General features: G+C 39.5%; 1 protein-coding gene across 1 annotated transcript in view; it reads right to left on the bottom strand.

The window, feature by feature from the left end:
- slc24a2 (solute carrier family 24 member 2) overlaps window positions 1–27126 on the bottom strand; it is a 252818-nt gene extending 225692 nt beyond the window's left edge. Inside the window, exons 1-2 of the mRNA XM_059970015.1 lie at window positions 26172–27126; window positions 14232–14238 (exon numbers count right to left, since the gene is read on the bottom strand). Coding sequence (XP_059825998.1) covers window positions 14232–14238; window positions 26172–27116 — 952 coding nt within the window. The 5' untranslated portion in view covers window positions 27117–27126. The remainder of the gene's footprint in view (window positions 1–14231; window positions 14239–26171) is intronic.
- Between the last annotated feature and the right edge of the window lie 279 nt (window positions 27127–27405).

Below are 27405 nucleotides of genomic sequence, written 5' to 3'. Positions count from 1 at the left end.
CCTCTCTGTCAGGATATTGGTCCCCCTCGGATTCAAATGCAACTCATCCTTTTTGTACAGGTCACTCCTGCCCCAAAAGAGGTCTCAATGATACAGAAATCTGAATCCCTGCCTCCTGCTCCAATCCCTCAGCCACACATTTATCCTCCACCTTATTCTATTCCTATACTCACTGTCACATAACACAAGCAGTAATCCCAAGATTACTACCTTTGAGGTCCTGCTTCTCAACTTCCTTCCTAACTCCCTGTAGTCTGTTTTCAGGACCTCCTCCCTTTTTCTACCCATGTCGTTGGTATCAATATGTACTACGACCTCGAGCTGTTTTCCTTCCCACTTCAGGATATCGTGGACATGATCAGAAACATCCCGGACCCTGCCATCTGGGAGGCAAACTACCATCAGTGTTTCTTTTCTGTATCCACAGAAGCACCTGTCTGACCCACTAACTGTAGTCCCCTATCACTGCTGCCAACCCCTTCCTTTCCCTACCCTACTGAGCCACAGGGCCAGACTCTGTGCCAGAGGCGTGGCCGTTGTTGCTTCCCCCACCCCCCACAGTACTCAAACAGGTGTACTTATTGTTACGGCGAACAGCCACAGGGATACTCACTAGTATTTGACTGTTTCCCTTCCCTCTCCTGACTATTACCCATTTATCTGGCTCCCGAGGTGTTAAGGTTAATACACTGACCCATCCTCTCTATTGGGGAGAAAACAAATCACACTTCCTCAGAGCCACAACTGCTAGCAATACTTTTGCTTACATTATTTAATTTACATCTCATAAAATAATCGTTTTAAACAATTCTTCCAAATATGATTATGTCCATTTATCTTGGCTATAGAAACCAACTAAAACTGAGACTCCAAATAAATATTACTCAAGCTGTCAAGAAATATTACAAACAATAAAATTATTCTGTGGGCTCTGCTGTTCAACACTTTGTTGAAGATAGACGATGAAATGATAAAAGGCCATCTCACAATGAGATAGCCAAGATATCAGATCAGATATCCAAGAGTCATAAGTAAATAAAACTGACCCAAGCAATATTTATGGCTTCACATGAGGAAATCTGCAGATGCTGGAAATTCAAACAACACATACAAAATGCTGGTGGAACACAGCAGGCCAGGCAGCATCTATAAGGAGAAGCACTGTCGACGTTTCGGGCCGAGACCCTTCATCAATTTCCTGGTCCATTTCCATTTCCAACACCTCCCTCCACTTTCTTGGTCTTTCTGTCTCAATCTCTGGAGACGGCTTATCTACTGATATCTATTATAAGCCTACAGACTCTCACAGCTACCTGGACTATTCCTCTTCCTACCCTGTCTCTTACAAAAATGCTACCTCCTTCTCACAATTCCTCCATCTCCGCCACATCTGCTCTCAGGATGAGGCTTTTCATTCCAGGATGAAGGAGATGTCTTCCTTTTTTAATAAAAAGGGGCTTCCCTTCTTCCACCATCAACTCTGCTCTCAAACGCATCTCTCCCATTTCCCGCACATCTGCCCTCACCCCATCCGCCCACCACCCCACTTGGGATAGGGTTCCCCTTGTCCTCACCTACCACCCCACCAGCCTCCAGGTCCAACGTATAATTCTCCGTAACTTCCGCCAACTCCAATGAGATCCCACTACCAAGCACATCTTTCCCTCCCCCCTTTCTGCTTTCCACAGGGATCGCTCCCTACGCGACTCCCTTATCCACTCATCCACCCCATCCCTTCCCACCGATCTCCCTCCTGGCACTTATCCTTGTAAGCGGAACAAGTGCTACACCTGCCATTACACTTCCTCCCTCACCACCATTCAGGGCCCCAGACAGTCCTTCCAGATGAGGCGACACTTCACCTGTGAGTTAGCTGGTGTGGTATACCACGACGGTGCTCCCAGTTTGGCCTTTTATATATTGGTGAGACCCGACGCAGACTGGGAGACCGTTTCGCTGAACGCCTATGCTCGGTCCGCCAGAGAAAGCAGGATCTCCCAGTGGCCGCACATTTTAATTCCACATCCCATTCCCATTCTGATATGTCTATCCATGGCCTCCTCTACTGTCAAGATGAAGCCACACTCAGGTTGGAGGAACAACACCTTATATACCGGCTGGGTAGCCTCCAACCTGATGGCATGAACATTGACTTCTCTAACTTCCGTTAATGCCCCTGCTCCCCTTCTTACCCCATCCCTGACATATTTGGTTTGTTTTTTTTTCTCTCTCTCGGCCCATCACTCTGCCCGTTCTCCTTCTCGTGCTCCCCCCCTTTCTTTCTCCCGAGGCCTCCCGTCCCATGATTCTTTCCTTTCTCCAGCTCTGTATCACTTTCGCCAATCACCTTTCCAGCTCTTAGCTTCATCCCACCCCCTCCGGTCATCTATCTTTTCGCATTTCCCCCTCCCCCCATTACTTTCAAATCTCTTAGTATCTTTCCTTTCAGTTAGTCCTGACGAAGGGTCTCAGCCCGAAACGTCGACAGTGCTTCTCCTTATAGATGCTGCCTGGCCTGCTGTGTTCCACCAGCATTTTGTGTGTGTTGTTTTAATATTTATGGCTTGTAGTTTTTGTTGTTACATAGTTCATTATTAGCCACATTTCTATGAAGCATAAAGGATGGACAGTTGGGAAATTAATTTATTTGTTTCACTATGGATCCTTAGTGCCAAATGAAAGAGATAATCACACAAAAATTATCTGCTATTTATATGAGCCAAACATTAATGAAATTGGATAAAAGAAAGAAAGATGGGGCCAAAAAACTTGAATTCAAAAAATATCAATTTTAAAAGAAAGTGCAATATCTAAGATTTATTTCAAGTAGTTTGGGTCACCAGACTTGGTTGGTAATTAGTTTGTAAGCTTAGTTTGCAAAGCATCAAATACATACCTGCAAGAAGTGCTTCCAAAAATGGAAATAATATGCAGAACAAAGACCGACTATCCATGGCAAATTGGAGAACAGTGGTGTTGCAGGAGGACAATCAAAGCATTCCTCAAAATACACAATTCTCAGTAATTACCTGCATGCAACAATAAAGTCTATAGTATTAGAATGAAGAAATTCTTATTTGCTATAGGTGTACTGCAGCAACTCTGATTTTTTTTTCAGATAATGGTCAAGACTGACACATAACTGGAGAACCCATACAGAATGAAGAGCTAGTAAACAAGCTCCTGCTAATGTAGATTGGCTTTCTTCACATTTGGGTAAGACTTTCAGAATATTGTATGATCCTCCTCATTTATTCAAGATTCAGGAATACCATTGATTCTTTGACTTAAATACGGGAAAGAGCAATACAAACATTTTATGTAATACCAGTTTTGATCAGACATTTACTCAATTGATTTTTAAATGCTATTCTGTTATGTTGTGTAACTCCAAAACATAATTGATAAAAAGACATGGGAGCCATGGATAACTCTTGTACGTTTAGGTGGCGCAATGACATATGCCGTTCACGTACTTTTATATACAACCTGTAATGAATTAAGCAAACAGAATGCTTTTAATCAAATATTACTAAAATATTAAATACACAACACTCCTCCTTGCTTAGCTATAAACTCCAACAATATGGAATGCATCTCAATTTACACACACACACAATGTTATATAATACAACTCCTATATAGACATCCACAGTAAAATATATTTTAAATTGTCCATTCAGGCCTAAAGATTTAATCGCTGTGGGGGATTTCTTACTCTTGTGGGATTATGTCTTTCCTGGCGGAGGAAGGGGGTCCACTGCTTCACAAGAGAGACTTGTGGCTGTGAAACATAATCAGGTTCGGGAACCTCTTCCATGGGAGTTGTAGGAGTTGACTCTGGGATTATCGGAAGTGGTTCTTACAGCTTTGGACACTTCTGACAATTGATTCAGCTCTCAACTGATCGATGAGTTGCTTCCTGATGATATCAAATGCAATCTCCACTTTGTAGCTGAGTGGCCCAGTTCAGACCTTAATCTTGCCATGTATCCATTTTTGATCACCCTTGTAGACCAACAGGACTACACCAAACCTCCTTATCTGAGGAGCCTTCAGTTTGCCTCAGTTGTTTGTCCTGCATACTCCTTCTGAGATTTTGCTTGAGGAGATCCAAGTGTGAATGCAAGGAACAGCAAAGCTGGTGTGTTGTTGGTTGTGGAGTGTGTTGCATTACAATATGCAAGGCGGCAATTGGTGAGCTTCTGATTCAGTGTCAGTGTAATGTTTTCTGCTAACATTGCTCGCAGTGTGTCGTTTAGTCTCTGGACAAACCTTTCTGTCACACCATTTATAGCTGGGTGGTACAGTGCATACGTAACATTTTGTTCTATTCATATTCATGAATAACTGAAACTGTACCGCAACAAACGGTAGTCCATTGTCACTGACCAAGTGTTCTCGAACATCAGTCCATGACAAGAGGCTGCTCAACACATCAAGTGTGTGAGGGTGTAGTGGAGGTTACTGGGAACACTTCTGGCCACTTTACAGCTGCATCCACCATTACTGTACCAAGAAATTTGTGCCCATGAATGGTCCGGCAAAATCTACACAAATTCTCTATCAGGGCAATGCAGGCCATTCCCAGGAATGGAGAGATGCTGCTTTTGGCAACTTCAGGATGTGCTGGCATCCTGAACAGTGCACGGCAAGCTGCTTGATCTGCTGATGTATCCCACGACACCAAAGTTTCGAGCCAACACTTTCACGATAGCCATGCCTAAAGACTGGCATGCAGCTCCCCCAACATTTCAGCTGTCAGCTTGGATGGTAAAACAACTTTCAATCCTTAAATTAGGCAACCCCTGTTAAAAGCAAGTCCATCTCAGTGCTGGTAAGAATGGAACAGGAATTTTTGCTGCACATTCCACTAATTTTGGGCTGCTCTGTAATAGTGTTGTGTCTTTCAGGTATTTCCTTTTCCAAGGGAAAGCAGGACAGTCTATCAGTATTTCCATGGCTAGCTGTCCTCTTGAATTTGATCTTGCAAGATTCATCTCAGCATTTGTGCTGCTGCTGTTAATGGAACATCCGTCAATGGATTGAAAATGGTCATTAGTGATTGATGATCAGCAATGACAGTAAACTCTCTCTCAAACAGGTTGAAACATTTCACACCCCAAATCAGAATCAAGGCCTCTGTCAATCTGTGTGTAATTTTTCTCTGCAGTGATAAGGGAATGTGATGCAAAGGCAATGGGGTGCTCACTTCCATCACTAACATGTGACATGACTGCACCTACAGTATACCATAAGGCGAGGTGTCACAGGCATGCTTCATTGGACAACCTGGCTCATTATACTATTTCCTTTGTCTTTTGGATAGCTTTTCCCGATCTGTAGTAGTGAGTTCAAGGGGTGGAGTACAGTAGCCAGGTTTGGGAGGAACCAATTATAACACTTGACAAATCCTGCAAAGGACCACAACTATGAAACATACTTTAGCCTTAAAGTATCCACCACTGCTTGAATTTTCTCAGTATACTTGTGTAACTCTTAGACATCAAAGGTGTAATAACAGCTGATGATGCTTGTTTTAATGAATTCATACTTACTGCGTCATGCTCTGAGCCCATAATCTTCTATTCTTTTTAGCACTGCTTTGAGATTTTGAAGATGTCCCTTGTCATCCTTGCAGCAACAATTATGTCATCCATCTAACACAGTATCTGGACAGTTTTGCAGGTACTTTCTGCCAGAGTGCAGATGCCACTCCAAAAATAATCCTATTATAGCAATAACATCCTTCGAGTGTTTATGGTGAGAAACACTTTGGACTCCTATCTCCATCTGAGGGCAGGTCTCAGCTACATGCACTTTGCTGAAGTGTTTCCCTCCAGAAAGCTTTGCAACTATATCCCCTTATCCTGGGCAGAGGGTATTGATCTACTTTCAGTACTGGATTGATGGTGACCTTAAAATCACCACAGATCGTGACAGACCCTATTAAGGCCACTGGGATTGCCCATGGGCTACACTCAACCTTAGAAAGAATACCTTCAGCCTCCATGTGATCTAACTCACTGGCTACTTTATCACAGATGATACAAGGAACTAGAAAGATTCTGTAAAACTTAGGTGTGACATTTCCATCTAATACCATTTTCCCCTTGATATATTTGAGTTTTCCAATGCCATCCTTGAACATTGCTGTGGCATCATCCAATACTTTCATAATTTGCTTTCAGTTCATTCTATTGCTGGGGGTGCGGCATGCAAATGGTGGATGGATGTCCAATCAAGTTGTAGTTGTCTCAGCCACTCATGGCCCCACAATGCTGGTCCTCTTGATTTTAAACCACATGCAAGCCGTATGTGGCTCCTTGGTTATAATATTTCACTGTTACAACTGTCATTCCCACAGGAGTTATCTTTTCTCCAGCACAAGTTCTCAGTTTTGTATCTTTGAAACAGCCTAGTTAGAGTCCAAACAACAGCACACACAAAATGCTGGTAGAACACAGCAGGCCAGGCAGCATCGATAGGGAGAAGCGCTGTCGACTTATCAGGACGAGATCCTTCGTCAGGAGGCCTGCTGTGTTCTACCAGCATTTTGTGTGTGCTGTTGTTTGAATTTCCAGCATCTACAGATTCCCTCATGTTTGCTAGTTAGTGCCCAATTCCATTTTAATTAATTTGCCGCTCACTTATGGTATAAGCCATATTGCTCGTCTGTTGTTAGTTTTCACATTGCAAACTTCATGTCCACCAGTGTTTCACTCTCATTATCAGATTTTTCATCAACAACATGCAGATTAGTGCTCTTTTTGAAACTGCAACTTGACTTCTTAATCTTTTTCTCTTCCCTGTGCAGTCCATTTATTTCTACATGCCCAATATGCTTTGTATGTGTCCTACTTTGTTGCATTTTCTGCGAGTTTTACCCTTAAATCTGAATTAGCCTGGTGTATGTGAGCCCCAGCCACAACTTGCTCAACCATGCAGGTTTCTGTTTAAGACACTGCAATTTTGTTCACGCTCACATTCATTCCTGATTACAACTCTATTGTCTCTCAGGCTGCTTTTTCTATTGATACATTTGCTCTTTTAAATGTGAGCTGTACTTCAGCTAGAAGCCATTTTTGAATGCTTTTTTGTAAGATTCCATAAACTAAATGATCTCTCAGTACATCATTGAGCTCTTCACTGAACTGATAATGCTCAGACAATCTCATCAATTCACTCTCAAATGCTGAAAAAGACTCCCCTTAATTTTGATTCTACTTCTGAAACCCAAAGTGTTCTGCAATCAACTTTGGTTTTGGTTCTAAATGTTACTGCATTACTCTCACATTATCAGCAAAACTTATTTTGTCTGGTTTGGTCGGAGCAGTCAAACATCTCAGTAAGCACGCTTTTCCACCTTTTGCACCTAGGAAAACTGGCACTCATTTCTCATTGGTTATTCCATTTGTTTTAAAATACTGTTCAATTTGTTCAGTATACTTCACCCAGTTTTTTGCTCTGCATTTGAACACATCTATCTTTCTGATGTCACCCATCATTTCTGCACTTTAAAAAAAAATCACCTGGTACTCACAGTTTATGAAACTGAAATTCATCCATTTGCTACCTTTTTCCTTAATTTGAAAATCATTCTCCCCCAGTTGCAAAGAATATAGCATTCTGGGTTTTTTTCCAAAAATCTCAAATATCACTTTCTCCCCTTCTGAAGAAAAAATGTGCTGCACTTCAACAGGGAAGTAGTTGTCTCAGGTTTGTTTTAAAACATCCTTGTAGCTACTGTCATGGTTTGCAACTCCAAAACATAAAACTAATTCAAAGAAAAACACAGGAGCCAGGGACAACTCGTGTATGTTTAGTTTTACTTCAGTGAGGGCACACACACATATTGACATGGCAGCATTATGATATATGCCATTCCCATACTTTTACATAGAACCTGTAATGAATTATGTAAACAAAGAATGCTTAATCACACAATTTATGTTGTTGCAATACCCTGGATATTGAAGGATACAGCAAGAATTTAGAGGGTTCACAGCAATCAGATTTGTAAAGACGTACATATATTTTGCTGCTGTATGGAAAGCAATTTATTTTTGAACTCCACAAAGAATAGCACAGTCCTTTTATGGAATTAAAAACAAATGGCTGTGATTGGGGATCTCCTGAATGACTGTATTTCAGGTACTAAAAGGACTGCTTGTAAATGCTTTCATGAGGACTTCTTCAATTTGCTATTCTTGGCAGGATTACAAATACATTTAAATAGAACTGGTTAATTGTTCTAAAGTAATTATATACACTAGTCGACCACTTTAGTAGGTACCTCCTTTACATGGTCTTCTGTTGCTGTAGCCCATCCACTTCAAGGTTTAACGTTTTGTGCATTCAGAGATGCTCCTCTGAACACCGTTTGAATTATTGCCGCCTTCCTGTCAGCTTCAACTAGTTTGGCCAGTTTCTTCTGACTTCTCTTATTAAGATGTTATTGCCCACAGAACTGCCACTCACTGGATGCTTTTTAACTCTAGAGACTTAAAGCGTGAAAATGCCAGGTAATCAGAGACACTCAAATCTTCTCATCTGGCATCAACAATGATTCCATGATCAAAGTCACTTAGATTATATCTCTTACCCATTCTAGTGTTTGGTCTGAACAACAATTAAACCTCTTGACTATGTCTGCATGCTTTTATGCACTGGATTGCTGCCATATGATTAGCTGATTAGATATTTGTATTAATAAGCAGGTGTACCTAATAATGTGGCCACCGAGTGTATACACGGGCATACCAATAAGATCACTCTTTCCAACATATTTTGCAACTTGCTTTAGAATGTAGTTTACATTGAATTGAAGACATCATAAATAATTACATGCAAGGAGTACAATTCCCAAACAGCATAAGTATACAGCATGACATTTAAGGATTACTAAACATCAGATTATGCTGAGGAATTATCCATGTGATTGAAATAAATGGGCAGACTCTTATTTAGATGCAGAGAGAATTCAAAACGCAGATATGCAAAGTGACTTGGGAGACCTTGCGCAGGATACCCTAAAGCTTAACCTCCAGCTTGAGTCGGTGATGAAGGCAGTGAATGCAAGGTTGGCAATCATTTCTAGAGGTATAGAATATAAGAGCACGGACGTGATGTTGAAGCTCTGTAGGACACTCGTGAGTATTGTGCGCAGTTTTGGGCTCCTTATATTAGAAAGGGTATACTGACGTTGGAGAAGGGTCAGAGAAGATTCAGTAGAATGATTCCAGGAATGAAAGGGTGACTGTATGAGGAATGTCTGGCAGTTCTTGGGCTGTATTCCCCGGAGTTCAGGAGAATTTGGGGGAGTGGGGGGATCTCATAGAAACATTCAGAATCTTAGAGGACTGGAACAGATTAGATATGGCAAAGTTATTTCCCATGGTAGGGGAGTCTAGGACAAGAGGGCACAACTTCAGAACTGAAGGACATCCATTTCGATCTGAGATGAGGAGAAATTGCTTTAGTCAGAGAATGGTAAATCTGTGGAATTTGTCGCCACAACCGGCTGTGGAGGCCAAGTCACTGAGTGTACTTAAGGCAGAGATAGATAGGTTCTTAATTAGCCAGGGTATCAAAGGGTATGGGGAGAAGGCAGGGGAGTGGGGATGACTGGAAGAATTAGATCGGCCCATGATTGAATGGCGGAGCAGACTCAATGGGCTGAATAGCCTACTTCCGCTCTTATATCTTACGGTCTTAAGAGCCATGAGGCAAAGTTACAGTAAACCAAGACCGTGGCCAGATCCCGCTTGGAGTACTGTGTTCAATTCTGATCACCTCACTACAGGAAGGATGTGGATACTACAGTGAGAGTGCAGAGGAGATTTACAAGGATGTTGCTTGGATTGGAGGGTGTACTTTATGAGAATAGGTTGAGTGAACTTGGTCTTTACTCCTTGGAGCGACAGAGGATGAGAGGTGACCTGATAGAGGTGTATAAGGTGATTAGAGGCATTGATCATGTGGATAGCCAGAGGCTTTTTCCCAGGGCTGAAATAGCTAACACAAGGGGGCGTAGTTTTTAAGGTGCTTGGAAATGGGTACAGCAGGATGTCAGAGGCAAGCTTTTTTTGATTGAATTTTTATAAACAGAGTGGTGGGTGCGTGGGATGCACTGCCAGTGGCAGTGGTGGAAGCAGATACAATAGGGTCTTTCAAGAGCCTCTTGAATAGATACATTGAGCTTAGAAAAATAGAGGGGTATGCACTACGGAAATTCTAGGTAGTTTCTAAAGTAGGTTACATGGTCGTCACAACATTGTGGGCCAAAGGGCCTGTAACATCCTGTAGATTTCTATGCTTTATGAATTAAATTACAACTTTTTGATGTTATTTGTTTAGCTAAAACTTTACAATGCATAGACAGTGGCATGACTTTCCAAGAATCAGAGGAATAATAACTTAAGTCAGCAAGGATTCGTCAATTCAGAAGAATGTGACAGATAGCTTTAGGAGAGTTCCAATTTCATATGTGCTACTTTCAATCAAAATATTTTAATTTTTAAGCTTATTGTTTTTACAACTGAATGAAATTAGAACAATAGTGAAAAACAAAATTTTAAATAACCAGAAGTAATTTAATTTTGGAAGCAAAGTTTGAAAGGAGAGCTTACATTAAAAATCTTTGTCAGGCCAGATATTTAGTATCATATATAAAACTGAATTAAAATCATTGATGAAATAAAAAGCCCTCTTTTCATTTTCAATGCAAACAAGGAGGTTAGAAAATAATACGCAGGTATTGCATATTATGCTCACAAAACTAGCTCATCAGGATTGAGAGTTAATAATGAAGCTCAAAAGTTTTATTTTCAAGTAATTTCTGAAGGAAGCCTGCGTTTTAACAACAAACATTAAGCTGGAAGTACTCAGTGGATCAGGCAGTATCAGAGGAGAGAAATGATCAGTTGACATTTAGGGTCATGACCCTTTGTTTTATTGAGGTAGACAAGTGGAAATTTTACTGATATTTATGTATATGGGCTGCAACATTTTAATAATAAAAGCATAAAGGCAGATTAAATGCTAATCAATTGTTTGATGTGCTTGGAGAGTCTTTCAGTATGAATCTCTTTTCTCCCTCCATGATAATGTAATTCAGTGCTTTTCTTGGCTTCTATGTTAAGAAATAATATTAATGATTTCTGGTCAGCAATCTTCCTCTTAAGTCTGCCGTTACCTCACACTCAAATATTCCGCCATTTGCCTCTTTAATTCTATTTTTTCTTCAATACCTGGACATGCTTCTTCCTTGCAAATTAAAGCCTTATTTTTGTCACACCCCTGCCGAACTCATTCTTGGTTTCCAACCACCTCCACAGCATCTAAATTATCCATCCTACAGTCATAAAGAATATTCCGAGATGCAACACTGAGTGTCATAGGAAGTCATTCCTGCCTATGGCCATCAAACTTTACAACTCCTCCCTCGGAGTGTCAGACACCCTGAGCCAATAGGCTGGTCCTGGACTTATTTCCACCTGGAATAATTTACTTATTATTATTTAATTATTTATGGTTTTATATTGCTATATTTCTACACTATTCTTGATTGGTGTGACTGTAACGAAATCCAGTTTCCCTTGGGATCAATAAAGTATGTCTGTCTGTGGCTGTGGTTCATTATCATCCCTTTCCCTTTCCACAGATTTTGGACATGATGCATATGCTATCCTCTCTCAGTGGACCTTCACTGGGAAAGTTTGGCTAGTTGTTCTTGGTAATAGTTCATTTTTACCCTGGCAAGATCATTCTGATCGGGGGTATAAATTAAAATACGAGCAAGTATCCCCTTTAAGAGGAAAAAAGCTTTATGAACTCTTTATGCATTGTAATCTTGTGTTTCACGGGATTGTTGGAAATATGTAGCTATAAAGAGTTAGGCATTTACGTTTGAGAAAAAGGTATGGAATGAATTTACAGCTTTTGACTGCCTTGTGAGATTAACAATGAATACATGCCTACATGTAAGAATGGATGTTGTCAATTTGAAACACATGTTATCCGAGGTCATTGTTCCAAAGCCCAATATTTCTAGTGAGTTGCTTCTCTTAAAGCATAATCAACTTCACTTTGATCTTCTGTGAATTTCAAGCCATCACTTGCCATTTGTTCTAGTTGGCATTTAAAATTGATACCTACAGTATCCTCCACCACCAGCTCCTTAGTCTTTTTCACATTAAGCTGCAGATGATTCTGCTCGCACCATGTGACAAAGTTTCCCACCGTAGCCCTGTACTCAGCCTCATCTCCCTTGCTGATGCATCCAACTATGGCAGAGTCATCAGAAAACTTCTAAAGATAGCAAGACTCTGTGTTGTAGCTGAAGTCCGAGGTGTAGATGGTGAAGAGAAAGGGAGACAGGACAGTCCCCTGCGGAGCCCCAGTGCTGCTGACCACTCTGTCTGACACACAGTGTTGCAAGCACACGTACTGTGGTCTGCCAGTCAGGTAATCAATAATCCATGACACCAGGGAAGCATCCACCTGCATCACTGTCAGCTTCTCACCCAACAGAGCAGGGTGGATGGTGTTGAACGCACTGGAGAAGTCAAAAAACATGACTCATGCTCGCTGGCTTGTCCAGGTGGGCATAGACACGGTTCAGCAGGTAGACGATGGCATCCTCAACTCCTAGTCGGGGTTGATAGGTAAACTGGAGGGGGTCTAAGTGTGGCCTAACTATAGACTGGAGCTGCTCTAGAACAAGTCTCTCCATTACATTCTGTGATCAGAGTTTGTCTCTGGTTTAGAAACGTATGCAAGTTCATAAACATAAATATTGATGATTCCAGGTTCACTGCAATCATGAGTTTAAACATATTTTGTCTTTTTCTAATTACTGTAAAGATTCATAACCTACATGGGGTTCCATTAATCGGGTGAGATTTTTGATGACCTAGTGAACATTAAAGCCTCACACAACAGTGTGTAACATGATTAGAAAGAACAAACAGGGCAAGCACCCCAAGTATTCAAAGGCTGACCAGCTGATTCTTCAAAGACTGTTGCTCTGAGCTATGCATTAACAGATGGACAAGATTGCCAAAGAGGCAGAAACGGTTAGTAGAAAAATCCAAATCACTGACCAACCACATGTGACTGTAATGATTTAATTTTATGTAAGGGACAATCCACTCAAGGAACAGCTATATTTTAAGTCAAAGTAACTCTATGCCTGAACTTGCATTATTCTGTTGTATTAACTCCTTAAAATTCAATTATTTCAATATATTCTCAACATGCCCAGAGCTTATTCTTCTGTCAGTATTTGGAGGTCAGAAAACTAATCACACCCAAAATAATGTACTCAATTACAACAAACTGACAGCTAACATTAGCATTGATACAAAATTAATGGCAATATTCCAGCTCCCCAATTTAAATCAGCAGCTATACACTGCACAGTAGAAGATTTAAGACCATAAATTTAGGAGCAGAATTACACCATTTGGCCCATTAAGTCTGCTCCACCATTCCAATCTTTGCTGATTTATTATCCCCATTCTCTTGCCTTCTCTCAGAAGCCTTTGTTGCCCTTACTAATCACAAACCCAACATCCACTTCAAATATACCAGATGAGTTGACCTCCATAGCCATCTGTGGCAATGAATTCCACAAATTCATGACCCTCTAGCTGAAGAAATTCCTCATCTCTCTACTAAAAGAACATCCCTCTATTCTGTGCCTTGCCCTCTGGTCCCAGACTCCACCACTATAGGAAACATTCTCTCCACATCCACTCTATCCAGACCTTTCAATATTCAAAAGGTTTCAATGAGATACCCTTTATTCTTCTAAACTCCAGTGAGTACAGGCCCAGAGCCATCAAATGCTCCTCATATGACAACCCTTTCATTCCTGGAATCATTCTCATGAACCTTCTCTGGACCCTTTCCAATGCCAGCACATCTTTTCTTAGATAAGGGGCACACATACAGCTGCTCACAATACTCCGTGCAGTCTGACCAATGCCTTATAAAGCCTCAGAATTTCATGCTTGCTTTCATATTCTAATCCTCTCAAAATGCATTGCATTTGGCTTCCTTACCACCAACTCAGCCTGCAAGTCAACCTTTAGGGAATCCTGCATGAGGATTCCCAAATCCCTTTACATTCTTTGATTTCTAAATTTTCAAGCCAGAATAATATCACAGTCTATTTAGTTTATCCTTTATTTTTCAATGCTCCTGCAATAAGTCCAGATGCAAACTTGAAGACTCCAACATCAAATTACACCACTTAACATAAAAATATATCTTCTGATCAATAGAACCTCCCACAATCACTTCCAAAGTCATAATAGATAATTAACAAGGAGGATGTCAAAATGCAATCCTTCAGTTTAATTTTAAAATCAAAGCAAGACCCGTACAAAGAGGTGGGCTCCAACTAATTCTGCTTTACACACCAACAAGTTCTGCCGATGACTACAGACTCTTACCCACTTGTAACAAAGCATATATTATATCAAATGTAAAATGAATAATAGATGTTCCATCAATCACATCACTTATAGGCAGAAGCATCAAAATAGGAGGATAGCATTTGGATCAAGGACAGGGAAAACCCTTAAATAAAGTGCACACTGGGCTGGGTAAAGTTTACCTGTGGTTATGTGAAGAATGGCCAGCTATACTTTTTTTTCCAGAAAATGAAACTGGAATGAGACAGCGATCAGAGCTGATCTTCTGTTCTGTCATTGGACTTCCCAATTCCTACCCTACCTATTTGCTATATGTCGGGGATGACCAGGTAAACAGTTCAGTCTTATTTATCCAAATGGAATAATTAGTCTTGATTTTAAAACTGTGAGTAGGAAGTTACTTTTACTTTTATCTTCTTAATTATTTTATAGTTTAATTATTATCCTTAACATCCTTAATAATAATGCATTTTAATTAAAGCTATGCAAATGGAATTAAATGACTGGCAGAGACTTTTAAGATGGTTCAAATATCTTTGAGAGCAGAAAACCCTTAAAAGGAAATCGGGAAACTCCAGCAGCAAGATCTGCTGTCTGCAAATGAATTACCTCTTGCAACACTGACCCAGTCACAGAATGACCACAAAAGCAAGCTCTCAAAGGTTAAATGCTATTGCAGAGATACAAAATGGTATACACCACCATGGGTAAAATATTGGTGATGGAAGTGGAGGAAGGGGATAGATCCAAACAAGTTGGCACCAAAAATGGTCTGACCAACTCATTGGAAATTACTTAAGTGCTGCATTGTTATTGCTTTCTCTTCATCAGGCAGCATATTAAAAAAAACAATAACAATGAACAGATAGATCTAATGTTAGTAGATAGGAAGTGAGGAAAAGGACTAGATGAAACAGTGGAATAATCAAGAATAACTTCAGACTCTTCTCACCTGCCTAGCACCTACCCCTGGGTCCCCTCTCCTATCAGATTCCTTCCTTTCCAGCCCTTTACCTCTCCCGCCCACCTGGCTCCCCTCAGCACCCCCTCCTTCCCCTCTTCCCACCTTTTTATTCATTTTTGTGGATGTTGCCTGTCCTGCAGAGTTCCTCCAGCATTGTGTGTATTGCTTAATATTATACTTGATTGTTAAGTTCTCAAAAGTCATTATCATTGGCCTGATTTGGAAAGGCACAACAGCAGCTATATTTCATTAGGAGTTTGAGGAGATTTAGTATGCCACCAAAGACACTTACAAAATTTCTACAGAGATACTGTGGAGAGCATTCTAACTGGTTGCATCACCTTTTGCTATAAAAGGGCCACCGCACAGGACTGGAAAAGGTTGCAGAAAGTTGAAAACTCAGTCAGCTCTATCAAGGACACTAGCCTCCACAGCATCAAGGACACCTTCAAAAGGTGATGCCTCAAAAATACAACATCCATCATTAAGGACCCCCATCACCCCTTCTCATTGCTACCAGCAAACTAGTGGTACAGGAGGCTGAAGACACACACTTAACATTTCAGTAACAGCTTCTTCCCCTCCGCCATCAGATTTCTAAATGGACAATGAACCCATGAGCACCACCTCACTTCTTTTGTTCTACTTTAATTTTAAATATATTCTTTGTATTATGTATTGTAATGTACTGTTGCAAAAAAATTACAACATATCCCAGTAATATTAAATCTGATGCAAATTTTCAACCTTTCATAAACTTAAAAAAAACTATATCTTTGAATATATCTTGACCCCTATCAACCGATACTAGTATGTTCACCAATGGACCAGTGACTCTGGAAGCTCGTCCGCACCTGAAAAACTGCAGATGCTACGTGAGTGAAAGGAAAACACAAACTGTTGAAATCCACAGGAGGTCAGGCAGCATCTGTGGAGAAAGCATCAACAGTTCATATTTCAGGTTAGCAGTCTTTCATCAAGTGAAAGGTTATGATGAAGGTCATTGACTGAAGTGTATACTCCGATTCTCTTTTTGCAGACACTGCTTGATCTATGGAGTATTTCCATATTTTCTGTCTGCTTTTATTTTCATACTGTTGCTTTTCAGATTAATAGAGCCTATTGGGTTTTTAACTGAACAAAACCTAATTTTTGGAAGTTCAGTATGTCCCTTGCTCCACATCACTGCATACAATTGCTGATTAGAGTTTTGAAAGTTCCAATTGCCCCAGAATCGAAAGATATTTTGAGGCAATGAGTTATAGACATCACACCCCCTCTTCACTTGGACCTTCATTGACAAGTAATTCAACTCACATGACTACTCGCTTATCAAAGCCTAAAACTGCTTTACTTTTAACATAGAACAGTGCAGCACTGCACAGGCCCTTCAGCCCATGATGCTGTGCTGACCTTTTAACCTACTCCAAGATTGATATTCCTTCCTATATGCCCTCCATTTTTCTTTCATCCATGTGCCTATCTGAGACACACCTTTCTCAAATTTAATTCCCATTTGAAAGTTACTATTGAATCCAAGTCTACTGCTTAAAAAAAAGCATCAAATCTCTGGCTCTTTTGCCAGTTACCTTAAATCTGTATCCTAATTTGCCACCAAACTCTATGGCAGTGAAACAAGTCTCCCAGCAGACTTTCCACCCAAGGATTCTAAAGTTTGAATAATCAGTGCTTCTCTTACCCTGCTTTGCAGCGACAAAACACAACTCCTGCTGGAAATCTGTATTAGAAAAAATTGTTGGAATACTTAGCAGGCCATCTATTGCAGATACCACATTTTTTACTTCTTCCTCCCTACTGTCCAGAGTCTCAAGCATTTTTGAACCAAATGAGAGATCAACTTGTTGTACTTCAATTTAATGTATTGCATTCACTGCTCACAGTGTGGTTTTCTCTATACTGGGAAACCAAACACTGCTGTGTCTATTACCTCCATTCTGTACACAACTTTGATCATGAGCTTCTACTTGCCTGCAATTTCAATTCTGCACTCCATTCCCAATCTGACCTTCTTGGCTATTATACACTTTCAATATTGTGTTCAGCTACTTCAGAAAACCATCAATTCCAGACATTGTATTGTAAAGGTTGAGCATAGTACATTCTTCTGAATAAAATTTTGACTTCTCTCACTTACACCCTCTTTAAAACAAACTTTTAATTATTCACTCATCCTCTTCCTGCACCACCACTTTTAGTTTCTTACCCTCCACCCCAACATAAACCTGTTGTGTTCGCTTAGTCTCAACAGCTTTTTCTACATCCTAAAACTGATTTCACATTGATGTGAGCTGACAACTCTGCACAAGGACGGCAGTAGATCAATGGGAAAGCTTACCACCACTTTCTGGGTGATAATTGAGTATTGACAATAATGGTCTTTCCTGTATTCGAGAAAATTAAGTACAAGTAGCAACTGAAATATCTCATGTTTGTCAATGTTTTAGTTGTAACAAACTTTCAAAATGCATCAGCTGAATATTAATAAAATTGGTAGACTCAAACAAATTATAGTGAAGTTGGGCATGCAGCAGGGAAACAAAGGCAGGAAGTTTAGGGAAGATTCCAGTTGGAAAGGACAGAGGGAGCAAGGAAGTTGAGAAGTTAGCCCTTTAGCCATTCAATTAAATCAAGGCTAATCTGTGTCCTTGGTGTGCACATTTTCTGACTCGTACTTCTGAATATCTTCAATTTTAAAAAAAACAGCTAAAATATCAGTTAGAATTTAGAAAATTCCAAAAACCTAGATGCCAGTTTTACAACCTTTGTACTTTTTTGCATGTGACATTTTCCTCTGTATTTATCCATGGCTGTAACTTTTAGGCAAAGACATCCACATTGTTTTTTATCCTCAAAACTAAACATCTCCCATTGAAACTCTGTCCATTTTTCCAACTTGCCACATTCAGGCATTTTATCACATTAACTGCTAACAATTTAATCAGTGCTCTTTTGCCTTTCTCCTTTCCAACACACTATTAATTCATAATATGATTACATTCAGATAAATATTCATGCATAGTTAGGCTGTTAATTAAATCTGACTCAAGACAAGATCAGTGGCACATTGCCAACACCAGGTTAGGCGATTGTTACCCTGGCAGGCACCACTAAAAAGATACACTACACAGTCACAATCTTCCTGTTTCTTTTCATTTAATCCCAAAGGCATAATGGCTGTTATGTATAGTTTCTACATTTTCTCCTTGTTTGCCAAACACAAGCCCTAAACATATGACACTAGGAAAGGGAGGGAAAAACAGATAACATTTTGTCATGACCCATGAAAGGTAGAGGAAACTAAACTCACCTGATCCACAAAATCCTGCCCAAACCCCCAGCATGGTGTTTCTCAGCTTCAATATCAATCAACACTCCCTCCCACCAGCTCAGATTGTATCTGGGTCCATGGTTGGGGAAGCAAGTATGTCTAAATATGTCAAAGGTCAAATCACGGAACAAGCAAGCTGAAGGAAATTTTAAAAAGTATACAAAAGATATACCACTTTCAGCCCCAAGTTTGGAATATGGAACACAAACTATCTATAGGAGCTGAAAGGAACATTTAACCTATGTGCCACTAGCCCTTCTAAGACCTTGATGCAGTAGAGGCTTTTAAGTAGTAAATACCCTGATGTTGCAGAAGCAGCAACAGGGACTGTTATGTAAGCTGAATGGTAAAATTAAGACAAAAAGTTTCTAGGCCACGGAAGTCATTGATCAATTATTCCAGTCTCAACACATTGATAAATCCTTCACTTCTGCCCATCCCAACTGATGCTGACAGTTACTGCACCTTGTGACTCCAAGTTTAGGTTATCCTGAACAAAAAAAAAGCAGTAAACAGAGGGAAAAAGAAATCCTGGTTGCTCTAAAGCACTTACACTTGAGAACGCACTCATCCATTGTTCTTTGTCACTAATTTAGTGATGCCCTGACATTCCGGTATAGATAATCCTCAAGTACTCATAATTCTGTAGGTGTATACCAAACTTATTGTTAAAGCTCTGTCAAAATGCAAAGAGCTCAACACTTAACTGACTGCCTCATTTACTCACTGAAAACTGCAAGTGCAAAGTATTTGCAAGTCTATAACTCTATATGGACATTACTAAATAGTTTACAATCAATGGAGGTGCAAATAAACTGAGTAAATTAGGGCCCAATCTCTACGGCTACCACTGAAGCCCTTCATGCATACAATGTTCAATGTTTGGATAGACACTTTATTGATCCCAAAGGAAATTACAATGTCACAGTAGCATTACAAGTCCAAAGGTATACAAATATTAGAAGTGAAGTAAGAAAGAATAAAAAAATAAGTTATCTCAAACAGTGTAACAGGAAGGTTATCACTTCCACAGTTCGAGATTGACTCAGTATAGAGCCTAGTGGCCGAGGTCAAGAACGACCACATATAGCACTCTTCGGTGCAGCACAGTTGTCTTAGTCTAAAAGTGCTCCTCTGTTCAGCCAAGGTGGGATGCAGAGAGTGAGAAACATTGTCCAGGATTTTCTGTAGGGTCCTTTGTTCTACCACAGACTCCAGAATATCCAGTTTGACTCCTATGACAGGAGCAGCCCTTTTAATCAGCTTATTGAGCCTGTTGGTATCACCTGCGTTAATGCCATTGCCCCAATACACCACTGCGTAGAAGATTGTACTGGCGACAATAACTGGCAGAACACGTAAGCAGGCGTCTCCTTCACTCCCATTGACCTCAGTCTCCTCAGGAAGTGGAGGTGACTCCAACCTGTCTTGTTCACAGCCTCTGTTGGTGCTCCAGTCAAGTCTGTCGTCCAGGTGCACCAAATACTTGTAGGTCCTCACCACATCCACTTCCTCATCATCAATAGTAACAGGGATCAGTGCAGGCTTAGTCCTCTTAAATTCAATCACCATCTCCTTTGTCTTACTGATGTCGAGCTACAGATGATCCAGCGTGCACCATTTTGAAGTCCTCCACCAGGGCCCTGTGTTCATCCTCCTACCCTCCCTTTAAATACCTAACTATTGCTGAGTCACCAGAGAATTTCTGCAGATTTCATGACTCAATGTTGTATCTAAAGTCTGAAGTACACAGGGTAAACCAGGAAGAGAGCCAATTCAGCCCTGTGGGGCCCCAGCACAGCTTATAACCATGTCTGACACAAAACTCTGAAGCCGCATAATCTGTGGTCTGCCAGTCAGGTAGTCTATTATCCAGAATAAAATGGAAGTGCCAATGGAATTACCAGTATCACTACTACAATTAAACCCAAAATAAAAACCAAAATGCCTGCATTGCTGGAAATCTATACAGAAGCCCAAATCTAGGCTGCTTATTACGGCCAATAGTATAAAGCCACCAAGTCTCTAATGGGAGGAATCCTCTTCCAGTCATCCAATTATTAGAGAAAGATTCTCATTTTTAAAATATCCAAAGTTAGTTAGTTTCAATAACAAAAACACAAAAGATAAATCAGATGCTGGGAATCTTAAGCAACTCACAAAGTGGTGAGGAACTTGGGTCAGACAGCATACTTCCCATCTGTGAAAAAGTGTTATTTGATTATGTCTTCCTGCATTCAAATCAGCTTCAAATATTTTACACTCTTCAGAAGCTAAATGGGGTGCTCAGGAAAGAGGATATGTGCTTTGCCCAAAATGCCTGAAAGCACTTACATGTTAAAAATGTTAAAAAGAACTGGATAAGTAAAATTTTTGATTGATATAAGCAATTGCTTATTTTAATCATACTGAGAATTACAACTTCCTATGGAAGCTACCAATACATATTTCCTTCAAGTAACAACTGGTATAACTCGATGCTCAACACATGGTGATTTAAACTTGAATAAAAATTATAAGAATGCAAATAAAGAAAAGTGCTGACCATGTTAGAGTCGCCAATTCAAGAACGAAGACATTAGAAGAGACACACTTTATATGTTCTTTCAGTTCTAGGTGCCGAGTATCCTGATGTACATTTCAGATAATCCCACGTTCAAGCAATATTAATGACAGAAGTACAGACAATATTGCAAGTTTGAATTCATAAACTTAAAGAAAATACAGCAGAGAAGGAGGGAAACAAGTGGAAAAACACTAATCTTCTGATAGTTTATTGGCTCAGAAAGTTCATTCTTTCTTTCTCTGCTTATAACTTAAGCATTTATATCAAATTATTTTATTTGGAAATGCTGGCCTGTTCTTAAATGGCTGCTATAGCACACCAGACATCAATAAATTTCTGGATTATAAAGTTGATGAAGAATAGTCATAGAACAGGACAGCACAGAAACAGGCCCTTTGGCCCATCAAGTCTGTGCCAAACCATTAATCTCCCTAGTTCCATCAACTTGCACCCAGATCATGGCCCTCTATACCCCTCCCATCCATGTACCCGTCCAAATTTCTCTTAAATGTTGAAATTGATCCTACATCCACAACTTGTGCTGGCAGCTCAGCCCACACTCTCACCACCACCTTCTGAGTGATGAAATTTCCCCTAATGCTCCCTTCAAACCTTTAACCTTTCACCCTTAATTTTTGTAGCCACCATTACTGCATCATACTATCCAACTCAAAAACCTCTATTCAGTAGAACGTTTGGAGAAATATTCCCTGTGAAACAGGAGGAAATATTTCTGCAGTTGCCCAGTACATTCACTGTTTTGTTTTACAAAAATCAGCAAATCGCTACAATTTTTCTATGTTCTCTGAACCACCGTTTATTCTGTATTTTGTGAAGATGACGAAGATATTCAGACACAATTTCCAATAAATTAATTTAAACCCTATGCCACAAATATTCAGGTAATTATCGACAAAGCCTGACACTGTAATAAGAGAGCAACTGGACAGTTTGAAACAGCAATGCGAAAAAGCCAAAAGTTATGAACAAAGTAGTAAATTTAAAAACATTATGTAACAGATTAATAGCTTAAAATTAAATTGCTCAGTCACTAGGTTTTAACTAGTAACTTCAAGATTCATACCACCTATCATGTGCTTCTTTCCAATATTACTCACTGGGAAAGCAGCAACCAGCATCTCTTCTGAACAGATGCTGGTAAACCGTCAATCTCATCTTCAAATCCTCAAGAAAACCTTTTACTAATTCAGCATTACCTTTAAAAAGCAACACACACACACAGGGTTTAGCATGGGCAAATCTAAATCCATGCTCTGAAATTGCATCAGTTTTGGACATTTGATTTTTAAAGATTCAAAAGCATCTGATTTAATCAGATTAGATCAGAAATGTTCAGACAGTGCTTTACAAATGTCTCCTGTAAACAGGAAGCCTTGTGAACATACAAAGATTAGACAGTGCCTCACACACTCAGTTTGTTGCCCTTAGGCAAGCTATAAATTTCAAAATCCATTTCTCAAATTCACCTCATCTGTTTCTGACCTTCACGAACACCCAGTCACCTGTTGCTGCTGCAATGTTCTCACTCACATTAACTGAGCTTTACTTTTAATGCAGCAAAAGTAGCACCCAGCTAATGAGAAGCATGCACTCTAACAACTTTGCACTGTATCATTATTGTTTACAGGAGATGCATTGTTTGCAAAATTTCACTGTATATAGTTTTGCTCAAAGTTTTGATCATGCCTTTACCCTCACCAGATATTTTGCACTGCTTTCAACCTTGAGTGTCTGATTGCTCATGTACATGTCTGGGAAATACCAATTACAAGGCACATTCTCAAAAAAAGGATAGGGTCACATGATTCACATTAGATCATAAGAGCTCTGTACAGACTCCAATCAACTAGAAATGTTCCTTCCTTAGCTAACTGTGTGATAAACTTCAGCACATCAATTTTTCTTCATCAGCTGAACAGTTTCAAAAAGAGTGGAATATTTACTGAAGACGCGAAACCAGAAAATGTAGTATCCTGATTAGAAAATCAGCTTAAAGAAAATCTGTTGTATTTGTTTGTATATTGGCACATGGTTACAGTGCAATGACTAACAATAATCATTTTGCAAGAATTCACTCAGTTTTCTATGTGTTGTCATGGCATGGCCTGAAATTGCACCAGGGACAATGCATGCCAGAGCCAAGATGATTATTTATATTGTAATTCCTCAGAGTGAGCTATTCACCTCAGCTGTATAGCCAAGGAAAGAGACAAGGCACATATTTCTCTACAAGAGGAAAAGCAAAAGTAGTAGACACAATTTAACAATTATCTTCTCAATAGAAGTACAGCTGTTGCAACCCAGATGGAAGTGAAGACATAGCCTTAAGCAGTTACTCCCATACACCATATATGACACTGTGGTCAAAACAGCTATATCCACAGTAAACCACTATTATCCACTAGCTCCACAGTGTTAACTATTTAAACATTCACACATTCCCCATTTAACACTACAAAAATATCAGGAACGTACCTCACATAATGCTGCATATAAAAATATTAATATCAGGATGTGACTTCCAGAAAGCAAGAATTACTATGAGAAACTACAATTATTATTTCAGCTTCCTGAAAACATTTCAAAAATAAGTGTTTTAATTAGTAGGATTATTGCAAAAGATAAAATTAAAAACAAACATTTTCAAATCACAGAAACTCTGCAAATGCTGTCAGGAATAAGTGTAGATCCAAAGGATACACTTAAACACTGCATTTACTCTATTTCCAAGTCTGTCACATTAATATAATAAAATCTGAACCTATTCTAATATATTACTATCAAAAATAGCATTTAGGTGTTTTATAATGCTGGAAATGTGCCAAATAACTTTGATAACTCTTGATAAGACCATTCCATTCTAAATCAAAATATGCAAGTCTACGCAAGTGACAGGGTGGCTGACCTTTGTTATATTTTCTGCTTCCACAGAGTATATCGAGTTTTTAAAAACAGGGATCAAAATAACTATTTTCCTTTTAATGATCAAGATTAGATGTTAGTATTCAATACTACTGACATCTTAATAGATCATATTGAAATGCTGATGAGAAAAGAACTAGTCATTTCTGCTTCTTTGAAGTGCACAGTGCACAAACTGGTTATCACTACGGAACTTGCAAAGTTTATATTATTTAATGATTAGCATTAATCAAAAGAAATCTAACTTCTATACTAATCATGTCATTTTGTACTGTGCAGAAGGACCAAAGAAGGCACACCAATGAAATATTGGCACAATCTGCTAACTGTCGCAAGGATCTTCATCTATCACATGGATCCTATAGATTTAAACAACTCCTACCACTGTATTCGTTCTTCATGAGAAAATCAGACATTTTGGAACTCAGTTCTGTATTATGGCAAGCTTTGGGCTTACTCGAATGTTCCCCCAGTCAGTAAATCACAATCTTATTTGCTAGCTCAAATCTGCAAGCAGCAAACAATTGCTTTTCTTCAATTAACCATCATATTGAAGAGAAGGAGAAAGTCAAAAGATAGAGAAGGGAAAGGTTATAACAGAATATAGATGTATTAATATCATGGTATGCCTAAAACAAAAAAAAATTAAAATAGTGAAAGAAACTGCAATGGAAATGAGCTCAGATACCCTCTTTTCTTGAGACTATTGCTTGCTTTGTGCTTCATAGAAAACTACTGGTATGTGAACTTACCAATCTAACCGGGTATAATTTAATAAATCTTTATGTTGTGCATTGAGGTGAATTTCAATAGATACACACTTTAAAAAAAAGATTATTAAAGTAAAAACTGGAAACCAGATTTATTTACCTCCTGTGAATTGTACACTTAGAAATTTTAGTGCTACAAATGGATTGGTTTAGGGAAACAAAAACTATATCAAACAGCCTTTGCATGTGGTGCAATGGCTAAAACAGAGCTCCTGCCACATTCTCAAACTTTTGTTCGAAACTGGTAATTCTCCACTGTTACCACTGTGTCATTATACTTAACTTCCATGATAGTCAATACTGCAGACATCAAAGGGTCAATTAGATCCTGTCTAATAACACCCAGCCCCCTTTATTTAAATTTAATTTCACATTTGGATTGCATAAATGTTCTTAAATAAGTGTACTGATTACAATTACAGCCAACCTACTGTATTGAGTTGTTCATTTTGATTTCTAAAATTGCAACTGATTATTCAGAACAGACCCAGCTTTTGGACCCTTACCAAATATATAAACTAATTGGTTAAAATTGCAGCAACTCCTGCAGTCTGGTTATTTGATGCAATGTTTCAATTTTAGGCAGCAGCACACACCAATGCACCAGAAATAAAAACACATAATTTAAAGCAAGACAGACCTTAGAAAATGATATAGTAAATGTCCTGCCAGAATGGAATGAATGGAGTTCATCTAAGATGCTTCTAGTTGAAATATCTTTTCTCTACTCAATGATTTAGACCTTCTATTAATGCAGTTGATTTGCTTCAAAATGTCCTGTTATATTACACAGTGTGGGTTTGAGATGCTTGATCCTGCTGTAATGTCTACTTGCCCAGGTGCAGAATCGTTCCACTCAGTGTTCAGTCCTTCTCTTTCCTCTGTCCAGATAACTATCAGGAATTGTAGTCACACAAAAATGACCCTTTCTCATTTTAAAGAAGGATCTTTAATAGTAATGCAAATTCTACAGACACTGCTTGAACTGTGGAGAGTTCCCATAACTTTGTTTTTTTTTAAATTCCGTATTTCTAACATCTGCAGATTTTAACCCGGTACACAGGGCCCTGGGGATTATCAAAGGCCACTCCTTACTGCTACTATAAATAAATGTATAAAATACAACCACACATACCTTTTCGTCGCCGTCTGTTGCTGTGGCTTCTACTACTTTGTTCCTGTTTAGTTTTGTTTTCACCCATTTTTCTATCTTGACGTTGAACTTCATGAAGGTCACATAGCATCCATAGCCTAACAACAAAATCAGACTCTCCCACCAAAATATGTCGTTATCCAGGAAGAACACAATAAGTAAAATTAGGTCAATAATATAAAAGGTCACATCTCTGAACAGTGGCCACCAGGTAAGGTGCAAAATTTCTTTGGAGAATACAGCACACATTCCGATTACAAACAGGATGTTGAACACTGCAGAACCCACTATGGTCCCAATCCCAACGTTGCTGTGAGATATAAAAACTCCTATTAAGGAAGTGAAGAGCTCTGGAGCTGATCCACCAGCTGCCATAAAAGTTGCCCCCGCCACATCATCCAATATTTTCAGTTTATCAATGATTACTGTCAATGACGGTACAAAAAACTCATCGCACACAATGGCTAAGGCTATAAACATGTAAATCATGCCAATGATGTAGAGCACGACAGCTCCTTTCCTTCGTTGCTCCAGTGAAAAAATATCTCTAGGATAGTCTCCAGCGTTGGCGCTATTATTCTCAGGGGACGTGGCTGCCGCCACTTCGTACCTCAAAGCGAGTTCGGACCTGGCGGTAAAATTTTGAAGCTTGAATATTTTCTGCTTTTCCTCGAACCCCAGTAGAGTTCTGCGTTGGACCTGTGGTTTTGCTGTATTAGTTGATGTCCAGGCAAAGGCACGGAATAAGATCGAGAACGCGCTGAGAGCCATTAAACCGAGACAAAAACCCACAATTCGCGACAGTCTCAGTTTCCTCTTGGCCTGGTACCTGTGCCTTCGGAAAAACCGGGGATCCGGAGAATGTTGCTGCCCTCGGCAACAAAGGCCCATCTCCACAACTTCAGCGCTGAAGCTCTTCGAATTCATGGCTAGCCTATTCTTGACTTCACAGGAAAAGTTGTGTTTATTTTTTTAAAACGTTGAGTGTTTATAGCAGAATTCTTCATTCACTACCCGTCTTCATGTCTTTGAGAGGAAAGTCGTATGAAACCCAACTCATACTTTAAAATGAAAATTTGTATTCTGCTGGTGGTGGAATTGATGCAAGTTTTAACGCCCTGTAAAACATCAAAAAAACATTTAAACACCTGATTATACTGAGTGTTAATGGGCGATTATAATAATTAGGCATTTTAAAATCACATGCACAATTGGA

This window comes from Hypanus sabinus, chromosome 5 (assembly GCF_030144855.1).
Source record: "Hypanus sabinus isolate sHypSab1 chromosome 5, sHypSab1.hap1, whole genome shotgun sequence".
Lineage (NCBI taxonomy): Eukaryota > Metazoa > Chordata > Chondrichthyes > Myliobatiformes > Dasyatidae > Hypanus > Hypanus sabinus.
This window is presented reverse-complemented; position numbering and strand designations above follow the sequence as displayed.